This window comes from Amblyraja radiata, chromosome 38 (assembly GCF_010909765.2).
Source record: "Amblyraja radiata isolate CabotCenter1 chromosome 38, sAmbRad1.1.pri, whole genome shotgun sequence".
NCBI classification, from domain to species: Eukaryota; Metazoa; Chordata; class Chondrichthyes; order Rajiformes; family Rajidae; genus Amblyraja; species Amblyraja radiata.
The window spans coordinates 13287528-13301734 of NC_045993.1; the positions used below are offsets into that span (position 1 = coordinate 13287528).

At 45.2% G+C, this 14207-nt stretch overlaps 1 protein-coding gene across 1 annotated transcript in view; it reads left to right on the top strand.

Annotated features, from left to right (window-relative positions):
• The first annotated feature begins 872 nt into the window (after nt 1-872).
• The window catches only part of dmc1 (DNA meiotic recombinase 1), a 60231-nt gene continuing 46896 nt past the window's right edge, over nt 873-14207 (top strand). Inside the window, exons 1-2 of the mRNA XM_033013150.1 lie at nt 873-929; nt 9571-9615. Coding sequence (XP_032869041.1) covers nt 873-929; nt 9571-9615 — 102 coding nt within the window. The remainder of the gene's footprint in view (nt 930-9570; nt 9616-14207) is intronic.

Consider the following 14207-nt stretch of genomic DNA (forward strand, 5'->3'; position numbering starts at 1 on the left):
AAGAATTTCTATTTACCCTTCTACGGAAAAAATCTGCTGTAATTAATAAACATCCATTCCCATCTTCCAAGTGCCACCAAAAACAATTACATCAGTTGGATAAGCTTTCTTTCTATTCTATCAAATATATTCCCTTTGTTCCTTGCACCTTTCCTCATCTCTGTAACTTAAATTTGCTTTAAATCACATTTCCAGATCTGAAGTCAAGGACTTGAGATATTACCTCTACCTCTTTCCACATATACTGCCGGATCATATCATCCCCAACATTTGCTGTTTTCACTGTTTTTATCCTCTTGTAGTTTACTTCTGGCAGATAACCAATGTACATAATGATGAAAATCATTTATACACTACATCATTTAGTGTCATTCTACATCAGTGATTCACAACCTGGGGCCATATCATGGCAAATTTCAGGGGGGCCACAGAAACATTTGGGGATTTAGGGGGGCACAGGTTCAATGAAGGGGGCCACTTTTTTCCACTAATAATGTCAGGGGGGGGGGGCCACAGAAAAATTAAAGAGCCCAAGGGGGCCATGAACTAAAAAAGGTTGGGAACCACTGCTCTACATCATATACAATGTCTTTGTTTTCCATGTCCTGTTTTACATTTATTTCCATATCCAGTTTTATTGCTCCATATCGTTCATTTAATTTGAAATTATGAAATTCCACAAGATGTCAGGCGCATCACACTGAGATTTATCATTCTTTTATTCCTCCATTTCACATGCGACAACTGTTGGGAAGTCTTGCACCTATGAAAAGAAATGCATATTTTTTTCTATTTTTCAATTGTTTTCATCTTTTGTGATTCTAGATACACATCTTAGTCATTGATATAACTACGCCGTGCTGTTTGTAACCATGAAGGCCATTGGGGATCAGGTGGTGGAGGAGGAAGTCAGTTTCCAGGATGACGAGGTACAGTAACTTTAGAAATAGAATCTGAAGTGTCCCAGAGTGAGAGGCCTATTCAGACATTAAATGAAATTATCAAGTGCTGCCGCATCTGGGAAGTGAAGTTGTCAGAATTGTCATAAAATCAAATTCTCATATGCTTTAAGTGCGTATGGGCAATCCCATTTACAGAGTTGGCGTCCAGAACCTTCCATTTCTCAATCTTTCAACTATGTCCACTGTAACTATTTCTAATGATCTGGTCTCCACTGACCTCCGGGTTGGAGAATTGCAGAGATTCACAACCATGAATGACATGATGGGGCAAAGGTCTAGTTTCTGTACTGCATGACTACCTGCTGACTCCACTTTATCTACCATAATCATTACAATAACAGTTCATGAATCCAGCTCCTGTGCTTCCTTCCTGCGCCATTCCAAAGACAAACAACCATCGCATGATCACTACTTGTGGGCCCATGATCAGGGGCTCCACCAGATCACCATTCCCACGTGTCCATGGATCCAGGGTGGATGCCTCGATTTGGAGTTGATGGATATAGAGAAAGATTTTCTGGTTTTTTATGTGTATTGTGTATTTTAACTGGGAAGTTTATTGCATCTGAGGAATAATATTGATTGGAACAGAGGAAATACCATAAGTAGCAAGGTAGACCAAATGAACAGTTGCATTTATCATCAGCTTTTAGAATAGAATAGAATGCAATTTATTGTCATTCAAACCTAGGTTTGAACGAAATATCATTTCTACAGTTTTTTACATTACAAAACAATCCAAGACCCACACTTAACACAGTTTACATAAACATCCATCACAGTGAGTCTCCAACATCTCCTCACTGTGATGGAAGGCAAAGTCTTTATCTCTTCCCTTTGTTCCTTCTCCCGTGGTCCAGCAGTCCAACTGCAGTGTAGAGGCGAACTGGGGCTCCGATGTTAAAGCCCCCGGCGGGCGATGGTAAGTCCTGAGGCCGTTTAAGCCACGCCGGGCGATGTTAGGCCCCGGCTCCATGTCCTTAAACCCGCAATTCCAGCGGGAGAAGTCGCCGTTGCGGAGCACGGAAAAGCGGTCTCCCACCAGGGACCTGCGAGCTCCCGATGTTCCCGTCCACCGGGTCTGCGGCCGGTGCCTCCGAACTCCAAAAGTCGGGTCGCAGCCGCACGCCACCACAGCTCTTCCCGCTCCGAAGTTGGCCAGCTCCGCGATGTCAGTTCCGCAGGCTCTGCAACTGGAGCCCTCAGGTTAGTCCCGGCCGGAGGTCGCCGCTGGCTCCACGATGTTATGCCCAACGACATCCGAGACCCGACAGGGAATAGTCGGGTCCCCGCACAGGGAAGAGATTTAAAACGGTTTCCCCCACAGCCCCCCCACCACCCCCCACATATACACAGCTAAAAAAATAAATAAAAACTAACTCAAGACATACATTTAACAAGACAAAAATAAAAAAAGACAGATGACTGTAGTCGAGCCGCTGCCGTTAGGCGCCGCCACTAACCCGTGCACGTGTTAGTGTACTTGTTGTCTTCCTCATTTAGTTGTGCTACCATTGAGGTCTCATTTTGTATTGAATTGCTCTTATTCTGGTACCGCATGCTTGACCATGCCCTGGGTGGGTGATCCTAGTAAGAATGTATGATTTCTGATGGTCATGAGTACAATATCAAGGTGGCGGACCATAATTTTGGCATCTGGAAGATGAGTTCAGCAGTGAAGCCCTGAAATTCTTGACTGGATATGACAGGGGTGGAGAGCTTTAATCTGATACATTTGTTTGGGAATTGCTTGGTTCTATTCATTGTATGTGTCAAGTCTTCTAATGTTTTTGCAGTTTCCCCGCTTGAAAGGGATTTGATTTATCTACCCCGAAATGATGAACTGGATTCACTCAGACCAAACACTTCTTATCCACCTTTTTTATTTTCTCCTTCTTTTATTTTGGCAGATTAGTCCTTAGCAGTTTTTAGCAGTTTTAGTCTTTACCATTTTTGGTCTTTATCAGTTTTGGTCTTTAACAGTTTTGGTCTTTAACAGTTTTGGTCTTTAACAGTTTTGGTCTTTAACAGTTTTGGTCTTTAACAGGTGAAAAACCGGCTGCCAATCGGGTCTGTAGAAAATCAGTCCTGCTTGCCTTTTCTGGCTCTCGCGGCAGTCTTTTCGGACAGTCTTTTTGATTTACTGTTCGAGTTCTCTGCTCGCAAGTTTCTTGTCTCTCCTTCACTGGCTTCTGGTGCTGTGTGCCCTTTTGACCCCCAGGCAGAACTCGGCAGGCTGGGGTTCCGCCCACTTTAATCACTGTCTCGTGATTTCAATTGTAGCATTTCTCTGCACCTGTTCTTTCATTTCAGTTTGACTTGACACCCACTCGATCTTCCAATGGAACCACTTGGGAGATCGACGCTTTAAAGTCAAACTTTGAAGTCTAGGTTTGAACTTGGTCTTTATAGGCTACCAGTCGAACTGTTGTGGTGCTTGGGAAAGTTGTGCCCAATTGCGCAGCGCAAAAAATGTATTTTAGAGCATTTTCTTGTTCTCTTATTGTAATGACTCCTGTCAAAGAGATGGCCTCCCACTTTGGATTGTTTAGGGCTTTCCACAAGATGATACCACTTCTCCACTTGAATTTGACTGTGTAGCACAAAATACTTCTTTAAGCGTGAGGCGAACACTGCTCCGCACATATCTGCTTTAACAGCGTCTCCTCTGTGGTCCAAGGGAGTTAACTTGGCCTTGGATTCCACAAGTCTGACAATTGGGCCATGGTCTGAATCCCATCTCACGTACATCACTGCCCCGTAGGTGTGCTCACTTCTGTCAGAAAAGGTGATTCCCAAGGGTTCAGTTGCGGAGCAAGAGGGAGTCAGTGCCCTGACGAACTTGACTTTTCCAAGTTGTTCGTACTCTTCAAAGAGCTTAATTGCATCCTCCCTGAGTCCATCTGAGAGTGCCATGTCCCATGTGTCTCTGACCGAACAGCTTCCCTCTTTTGCTTCTTGGAAAGCTCTGCGTACTAGAATCTCTCCCTTTTGCTTAACAGGAGCCACTATGCCGATGGGGTCATATAGCCCTGCTACTTGGCTGAGAAGCTCTCTTCTTGTTTGGGGATTTGGCGTCTGAGTTTTGATTTGCTCTTGTAGAAGGCTTTGACCAAGCCGCATCCTTTTCTTTCTCTTGGAGAAATTGATTCCCACCATAACGTGGAGCATGTCCTCTTCAACAATGTAGCCCAGACCAAGTGCCTTGTTATCATCACCATGCATTTGGTTTGGTAGGATCATGCTTTTTGTTTTGCTTTTCTTTAAAGCATTATTGTCCTCCTTCCTCCCACTTTGGCCAGACAGAACCCAAGGCTTGAGCTCAAACCCACCAGCTTTCAGGATTCGTTCCACATTTACTGTGATGATTCTCAACTGGTCGAGGCTGTTGTGAGATGGGATATCATGGCATATCATGATATAGCATACTCTCCCAGCTCCTCGTCCTCGGAATCTCGCCAGAGGAATCTGTGTAAGTGTACTTCACGGTCCTCCAACCAGACTGAGTTATACATCTTCTTTATGTCTCCCAGAGCAGCATAGATTCCGCCTCTGAATCTGAGGAGGACGGCGCGAATTTGGTTGAGGACGTCTGGACCTTTCATCAGCAAATCATTTAAGCTGACACCATTGCACTTTTGGCTGCTGTTCCACACTAGTCTCACTGGGGTTGTGACAGAGTGGGGGTTTGGAGCAATAAGGTGACTCACATACCACACTGGTCCCTTCCAGTTTGCAATCATGTCTTCGGACAATTTGATTGCAGCCTTTCGGTCCACCATGTCGTGCACCTGAGCTGTGTAGGCACTTTTCCATTCAGGTTCTCTGGATAGCTGCCTCTCCGTCCTGAGAAATGTGGCTTCCACTGTCCTTTTATTATTTGGTAGAGAAGCTGGGTCTTCCAACCAAGGATAGCTAGCATGCCAATGTGGGTCTTTACTGTGACGGTCTCCTGTTACGTAGGTGAGGCCTTCCCTTACCACTTCGAGCTCTCTCTCTTCAGCAAGAGTCATTTCTTTTCCGCCTGGCTGGCAGTTTCCACAGCGGCAACCCCCGCACTTTGGCTCGCATGCTGCTCCAATGCTATCCCACTTCCACCAATCCAAGAAGTCCCGATTGGCGGTTGATGTACGTGACTTCTGACTTTGACGGCGACCTGTCCGTTTGGTGAAAGTTCCTCAGGGACTGGGGCAGTGAGCTCCTCATACTTTAAAGCAGCTGCTCTCATTGATCTTGCGAAGTGTGTTTTGGACATGTGGGCTGACATGGTAAGCTTCTCAAACAGCTCAGGATGACAACCTCCAACAGTCTTTCCCAGTGGTCCATCCCACAGAATGAGATCTCCAACAGTTCTAATCCTCTGAGGCGCTAGCTGACCTTCTCTATGGCTTATGAGCAAATGTATCTCTTTTGGTCTCACAAGTTCCTCAAGTGGGACGTCTGGAAAGAACTTTTGCAGCTGCTGTGGTGTCACATGTTTGTGAACATCTGCAATGCTGTCCAATCCATAACAAACTAACTGGTGCGACTTGAGTGTGCCCTTGGGAGTCTTCACTCGGATCTTTAGAAGGTAGCGCATCGTCTCTACGTGGACCTTCATCCCCCCAACTCCATGGACGATAAGCGTGATGTCTTCACTCCTAAGGTTCAGTCTACTCGCAGCCTTGTGAGTTATGTAGTTGGTATCTGAAGCCAAGTCAATTAATGTCCCAACCTTTTGTCCAGCATTTGCTATGACCTCCAAAAGCATCATAATCACTGGATGCTCTTGCAGTCCACCTTCCTTTAGGAGGCTTGGCTGATGCTTTGCAGTGTTGAAGGCTCTTGATGCAGTGTTCGAGAACACATCTCGGCATTGTTTTGCCAACTCTGGTGGAAGTTTGCTGAAAAACTCCTCTTGGTCCACTGTATATTTCTTCTTGCCTTTATCTTCCTCTGGACCAAATTTACTCCTTCTCTGATCCACACTGCTTTTCCTCATCTCATAATTGGGGCACAGATAAAAATGATGCTCAGGATTCTGTTCATCCTTGCAGATTTGATTTTTACACAGATATGCAGGTTTGCAGTATGAACCATCATCATGAACTTCAAGACACTTTTTGCATGCTCCCAACTTCTTTACTGCAGCTCTTTTCTCTGTCAGCTTTAGCCCTCGAAACTGCTTGCAGAAGTACAGCTTCCTTTTATGCTTTATGTCACCACAGACTACACAACTTGTGTGGTCATTTTCTGACTTGGTAGACTTGGTTCTGGCATGTCTTGGTTCAGTCCGAGTTTCCTTTCTACTCGGCTCCTCGTCCCTCAGTTGCTCGAGCTGTTCGTATATGCTCTCCTGCTCTTTGAGAAATGACAAGAGACTGTCAAACCGTTTCTCTGGTGCCACAGCATTCCTCTTGTCAGCTACATAAACCAGCCATTCCTTCTTAAGGGTTTCTGGAAGCTTGGTTTCAATTGATTTTGTCATCAGTGGATTTTTAATAGCGCCTGTGTCTCCGAGATCGCTCAAGTCATTAAGCGCCTTTTCCACAGCTTGAATTAATTCCACTATTTTACGTGGCTGATGTCCTCTGACAGGTGGGATTCCCTGAAGCTCCTCCACTATCTCAATAGCAATAGCTGTTTGATTTCCAAACCGGTTCTCTAGGACACGAAATATATCATCTGCAGTGTTATAACTTGTGAGGCGGAGGTCTCTTGTAATTTTGTCCTCCAGATTGTCCAGCAATTGAACCTTCTTCACCTCATTTGATCCAGTGGGTTCACCTTGCTTTTGCAGTGCTTCCCAATCCTTCCTCCATCTATAAAAGTCACGCTTGTTTCCAGTAAACTTAGGAAGGGCCGTGGGCCTCAGTCTGATGGCTGGTGAAGGATAATTGAAAGCTTTCGCCGCTTGTGCTAATCCTTCAGCGTCCTTCTTTATTCTTGCCTGTATGAAGTCAGCCTTCCTGGAAACCAGTTTGGGGACGAGAAGCTCGAGTGTTCTTAGGTGTTTCTGGAAGCTCTCTTGCTCATCCAGAGGGACCCAACGTTTCCACCGACTGTACGTCTCCTTTGCAGTCTCTACCAGTTTCTGCAGGTGGTTAAGCATGAATTCATATGCTTCTTGGTTGCTATTTGATGGTGCGGTGGCAGCAGCAAGTTCACATGCACCATCTGCTGTCTGTAGTGAGGTGGATAACTCAACATTTCCAAAGTTTGCCCATAGAGTGTCCTGGATGAGCCCTTTGACCTCTTTTAGTTTCGACTTACACTCCTTTGCAGTCTTTGCCAGGTCGGCATTTTGCTGTTCAGTTAACACAGTTTCTTCATCTGCGTCCAGTCCGCCTCCAGCTCTGCAATGAGTCCAGCCTCCACATCGTCATTGGCTTCCATTACTTTTTCGGCCTCCTGCATGAGTTTGTTGAAATTGTTCCTGAGCTCCTCTTCAGACATTTCTTCATGGTTTCTAATGATGCTGTTAACAAGACGAGAGAATGCCCTTTTTGCTGTTGTCCTCTTCAGCTTGAGCTGCTCAGCTGACTTTCCAGCAACTTCATCAGCCATGTTTTATCTTGACTTAACTGTCTCTTTTCCAGGTTTCCAGATCTCCTGGCCCCACCCGGTTTTTCACTGTTAAGTCTTCTACTGTTTCCAGATCTCCTGGTCACAACGGTTTTTCACTGTCAAGTCTTCTAATGTTTTTGCAGTTTCCCCGCTTGAAAGGGATTTGATTTATCTACCCCGAAATGATGAACTGGATTCACTCAGACCAAACACTTCTTTTCCACCTTTTTTATTTTCTCCTTCTTTTATTTTGGCAGATTAGTCCTTAGCAGTTTTAGTCTTTACCATTTTTGGTCTTTATCAGTTTTGGTCTTTAACAGTTTTGGTCTTTAACAGTTTTGGTCTTTAACAGTTTTGGTCTTTAACAGTTTTGGTCTTTAACAGGTGAAAAACCGGCTGCCAATCGGGTCTGTAGAAAATCAGTCCTGCTTGCCTTTTCTGGCTCTCGCGGCAGTCTTTTCGGACAGTCTTTTTGATTTACTGTTCGAGTTCTCTGCTCGCAAGTTTCTTGTCTCTCCTTCACTGGCTTCTGGTGCTCTGTGCCCTTTTGACCCCCAGGCAGAACTCGGCAGGCTGGGGTTCCGCCCACTTTAATCACTGTCTCGTGATTTCAATTGTAGCATTTCTCTGCACCTGTTCTTTCATTTCAGTTTGACTTGACAGTATGATTCTTTACTTCAGAAAATTATACAAGATTAAAATTTTAAACAATTCCCACAACTTCTTATGGCTCTTTAATTTGTGCTAAACTTTCATTATATCTGGGCAACTATTTCAATGCAATGAATTAATATTTTGTTAATTGTATATTGTGATCAACAAAGGAAAGGGACACATGAAACCAAGAAAGTTTCTTGGACACATAACTTATTTATTAAATGATATTCTTCGTGAGACTCTGTTGACCAGCCTTGCATATGATGTACATTTAGACTGGGGCTTTGGGATCGAAGAAACAAATGAAATAATCTGGTGATGTAATTGAGCAAAATTTGTGGAGAAACTATTGGAGTACTTGAATATGTCACTATGGTGTCACTTTACTGCAATGTTAAGAAATACAAATACATTCCAGAACAGGAGAAGAAAATGCATTGGAAGAGCAGAGAATGTCAAAATAAACATAGTTAATTGCTATATTTTGGTGGGGGGAAATCAGTGCTAGAAAATTTAATTAAATAGTGCTGTATTTCTGTGTGAACTTTTGTGAAAATTTAAATGTTAATGAAATTTGAGAAATCATACAAATACAGGTAGTTCTGCTATTATGTGTATGTCATAACAAACTGCTTATAATGCAAGTGATGAACTATTCGCATTACACAGGCCATGGGTTCTCACATGATTTTGATAAGGAAATAGAGAACCATTTACTTTTTTTTAAATTGAAAAGAAAAATGCTGTCTTGTATTTAAACCATATAGGGGAGAAAGCCGGTTCCAGTTAACCATCCGACTAAAGTCTTTTAAGAGCACATCTGCTACTTTGACCACGATGATCATTGAAATTGAGAAGAAATGCTTTTTTTTTTACCATCGTGCAATGATGTTCCATTAAACACACATCCTTTAGTATACAGGATACAGACCTAATGCAGCCAAATGCAGTTAGCATGGATAGACTTCATAGTCAGCATGGATGTGGTGCTAATTGGACCTGTATTTCTGATTCAATGATCCCTGCCCTCAAGTCTTGACTGTTGCTCAGATCCCCTGACCAGTCAACATAAACCATTGCTAATGATTGCACTTCCGCGATTTGCCAATTTATTTTCCAAACATCCTCATCCATTGATTTTCTTGATGTCCTATCCCACTTTATTTCCCTGTATTTTCCTCAGTTTTGAATGGCTCCAGCTGCACAATATGGCATCTCCCAACCTAGACCAGCTCTGTAGGCCACTGACTTGTTTATCTTCTCCCTGATTGGTAGAGTCATGGTCATATAGCACATAAACTGGCCCAGTGAGTTTGACAAGCCATAAAAAATTCCTCTATTATAACTGTACTACTGTTTGATAAAACATATGAACTTTCTAGTGATTTACCTTTTGTCCCTTTAGGAGTCATTCTTCCAGGACATTGATCTCTTACAGAAGCATGGCATTGTGAGTATACTAAATGGTGACCATCTGAGCTGTCATCACAGTTCGTTATTTTTGGTTGTGTAAATTCTATTGTTAGTGACTTTAGCAGTACATTGAGCTATCTATATACTTAAAAGTCTGATCTTGTATGTAGATGTATTTGTGTGTGTGTGCGTTTGTGTATAATCACATCTTCTCGAAAAAACATCGTGGTAACGGTAAAAAATTTACATATTACGGTAGAGATTTTCCCCGTGGAGTCCGAAATCGCCTTATCTGAAAATTTCATACTTTATTTCTCGAGTTATTACTGAAAATTTTCAAAAATCGGATAAAACTTTGAAATAAAAATGACTGACTTTCGCTGATGATGTCACAATGAGTCTGCTTGCTGCCGTCTTGCTCACACTGCGAGTGACGTCACCCTCCCCCCCGACCCCTCCCTCCTCCCCCCCGTTATTCAAAAGACGCAGACTGAAGCCGCTGAACTCGCAGTCCTTTGGTCGCCGGCCGGCTGGCCGAGCCCCCCTCGCTCGGAGTCCTCGGGTCGGCGCACGGTGGGAAGGTTGCTGCTGCAGATTGGACCTGGGCTGGAGCAGATCCTAGAGCTGGAGTGAGGGATTATTGCGTTTGGGAACCAGCCCTGCCCTGTGATGCCACGCGCCATCTCTCTGTGCCACAGCCCTCTCTCCGACTCCCCCTGGGCCTCTGTCCCACTCCCCCGGGCCTCTCTCCCACCCCCCCCCCCTCTCCCCCACCCCCATCTCACCACGCCCGCCCCCTCTCTACCCCCCCTCTGTCTCCCCCCCTCTGTCTCCCCCCCTCTGTCTCCCCCTCTCTGTCTCTCCCCCCTCCTCTCTCCCCCCTCCTCTCTCCCCCCCTTCTCTCTCCCCCCCCTCTCTCCCCCCCCTTCTCTCTCTCCCCCCCTCTCTCTCCCCCCCTCTCTCTCCCCCCCCTCTCTCTCTCCCCCCCCTCTCTCCCCCGTCTCTCTATCCCCCTCTCTACCTCCCCTCTCTATCCCTCCTTCCTCTCTCCCCCTGTCTCTGCCCCTTGCTCTCAGTCTCTGCCCCCTCTCTCTGTGCCCTCTCTACCCCCGTCCCTCTCCAGATGCTCCTGTGCGTTGGGGGCTATGTGTGAGTGGATAGGGCGGGGATGGGGTAAAAGGAGCGAATGAATAATATTAATATAATATCAAGGGGGGTGATTAGTGTGTGTGTGGGGGGGGGTGGTTAGTGTGTGTGACGCCGCAGGCCCCCCCTCCCCCGCAACCGCGTGTTGAGGGGACGGGACCCGACAGGTCCCACTTGGTCTAGTAATCTATGAAAACAATTTTTTTAAACTAGAGATGGAAATCTCAAACACTCAGCTAGGCAAGCAATATCAGTGAAAAATAGACAAGTTTCTGGTTAAAAATATCACCATGACTTACAAGCTTGTGTTTAGTTTAGTTTAGAGATACAGCGGGGAAACAGGCCCTTCAGCCCAACGAGTCCGCACCGATCAGCGATCCCCACACACCAACACTATCCTACACACACTAAGGATAATTTTACATTTATACCAAGCCACTTAGCCTACAACCCTGTATGTCTTTGGAGTGTGGGAGGAAACCGAAGATCTTGGAGAAAACCCATGCAGGACACAGGGAGAACATACAAACTCCGTACAAACAGCACAGGTCATCAGGATCAAACCGGGGTCTCTTACCACTGTAAGGCAGTAGCTCTACTGCTAAGCCACCATGCCGCCTTAGTTCTAGAGAGAGTTTGGATAGGCTGGGACTTTTTCTTTGGAGCATAAGAAGCGAAGGCCTTATTGAGATGTATGAGATCACGAGGAGCCTGGATAAAATAAACTAAGGCTTGCAGCCTTTTCCCCTTTTCCCCAGTTTACCTCAAACTAGGGCATAGTCTTAAGGTAATGGGGGATAAATTCAAGAGGGACCTCAAGGGCATCATTTTTCACTTGGAGAACAAAGTATCTGGAACAAGCTGCCAGAGAAGCCATAGAGGTGATACAATTACGACTTCTAAAAGACATTTGGACAGATTTATGGATAGGAAAGAGTTTAGAAGTCAATGGGCCAAATGCAGGCAAATTAGACTAGCCCAGTATGTTAACTTGGTTAGCATGGACATGGTGGGTCAAAGGACCTGTTTCTATGCTGTGTAGCTCTATGATTCGATGAAGATCTTTCATCAGAACTAGGAAAGAAGTTTATTTATATTACAAAGAATATGACAGAGGAAATATCCCTGATGGGTGAGGTTAGGCTTGTAGTGGTGACAATCTATTGATGATGGCATCTGGTCGAAATCTTAATGAAAACAATTGGAGGGAAATCAAATAAAGCATCATGTAAAAGCTGTGAAATATGTCAGAGACGACAGAAATGTACAGTACGTCCGGCTATGTCATGGAGAAAAAAACTGAGTGAATATGACAGAGATACTTTACAGTAGAGATGACCATTCTGATGCAGAGAAAGCAAGTTAACTGAAAATTGTGAATTTAGTGCGAAATCCTAAAGGCTGTATTGTCGCTAAACAGGAGATAAGGTGTTGTTCTTCAAAATTCTTTTGAGTCTTGTTAGAATAGTGCAGACAGTCTCTATTAGACCAGAATGAGAATGGGATTGAGAATTAAAGCGACAGACCACAGGAAGCTCAGGGTCACCCCTGAAGAGGTGCACCTTTAAATTGGTCACTCGATTTGCATTTGGCTAGAGGAGACTGCAGTGAGCACTGAATGCAAGGGAATTGCTGTTTTTTCCTGAGATACTGTTCATAAGTCACTGTTTACATTGCACATCTGAGGTGTTTTGGTGCCTCAAATTGAATGGATTTTTCCAAAATATAATATGATTGTTTAGAAGCATCCTGTGCTATGGGTTGGAGGTCTAATCCAAGTGACAGGCAGGAGAAGTCTACCCAAAACATCGACACCCAATGTAGAGTCCGTTCCCAATATAGAAGCTACCTGACCCGCTGAGTCCCTCCAGCACTTTGTTGTTCAGGTCAATAAATGTATTTCTTTACAATGAGAAAATGGGATAATCCAATTTTCAAGATTAGCTATGTTTCTCAGTTATTTCGTTTCTGGTACTCCGGACTTTCTTGACATGCCACTTTGAGATCTGGTGTTGGCAACTCCTGTGTGGCATTCTACTAAAGTCAGGAAATTTCAAATACATCAGTTTTAAGAGGATCAAAGTGCAAATGCTGAAAAACTAGAACATGTAAAAAATACTCCGCAAGTCAGGCAGCTTCTGTGGAAAGAGAAAGTTAATGCTTCGAGTACAGAACTCTTCATCAGAACTGGGAAAGAAAGAAAAATAAGTTAGTTGGAGCCAAGTTAACGACAGATGGGTAAAACAAAGAGAAGAGTCTAAATTAGACACAAAATGCTGGAGTAACGCAGCAGGTTCAAAGGTTATTTTATTGGTCACATACACCATAGGTGTAGTGAAATGCTTCTTGCCAATGCAGCACATAAAGAAAGAATACAGACATAACAATAATAAAGAAATTTAAACATAAAAACATCCCCCCACAATGGTTCCAATTATGAGGGAAGGCACTGTGTCCAGTCCCCATCCCATGTCCACCCATAGTCGGGCCTATTGAGGCCTCCACAGTTGCCTTTACGGAGGCCCGATGTTCCAGGCCCTTCTTGCCGGATGATTGTACTCCGACGTCGGGAGAGTCCTCTCAGTGGCATGGGAACCCTGGAACGGCCGCTTCCCTTACCGGAGACCGCGGCTTCCGAAGCCAACAAGGCCGCGCCGGTTGGAGCTCCACCACTGGCGATCTCATCGAGAGATCCCAGGCTCCCGATGTTTAAGTTCAGCGCCGCCGCCCGCAGCTAGCCGCTCCACAGACCCGCAGCTCCGCGATGTTTATCTCGGCGGTCTCAGCATACCGGAGCTCCAGCGCGGCGACCCAGGCAAGGCATCGCCCGCTCTGCTCCGCAATAGCGCTCCAGTGCTGTGCCGAAGCCGAGGTTCTGGGCGGTCCCCTCAGGAAACGCCGCTCCTGGCCCGCTGGTAGGCCGCGAGGACGGGTCAAAAGTGCAGCCTGGAGAAAAGCTATCTCTCCGACCAGGTAGATACCCTGAAAAGTAGATTCCCCCTTCCCCCCCCCCCCCACCCCCCACATAAAAAAGACTAGAACACCAAAAACAAAACACTAAAACTCACTAAAACTTTTTTTAAAAGAGTGAAAAACGAACAGCTGCAGGCTGGGCAGCCATACCACAGGACGGCGCCCCCTATCAGGTGAGGCAGCATCTATGGAGAGAAGGAATTGGCGATGTTTCGGGTCGAGACCCTTCTTCAGACTGATGTCTGGGGAGGGGGCGGGACAAGGAAAGAATGTAGGCGGAGATAGTAAGATGAGTAGGAGAACTGGGAAGGGGGTGGCGATGGAGAGAGAAAGCAAAGGCTACCTGAAGTTAGAGAAGTCAATGTTCATACCACTGGGGTGTAAACTACCCAAGCGAAATATGAGATGCTGCTCCTCCAATTTGCGCTGGACCTCATTCTGACAATGGAGGAGGCCCAGGACAGAAAGGCCAGATTGGGAATGGGAGGGGGTTGAAGTGCTGAGCCACCG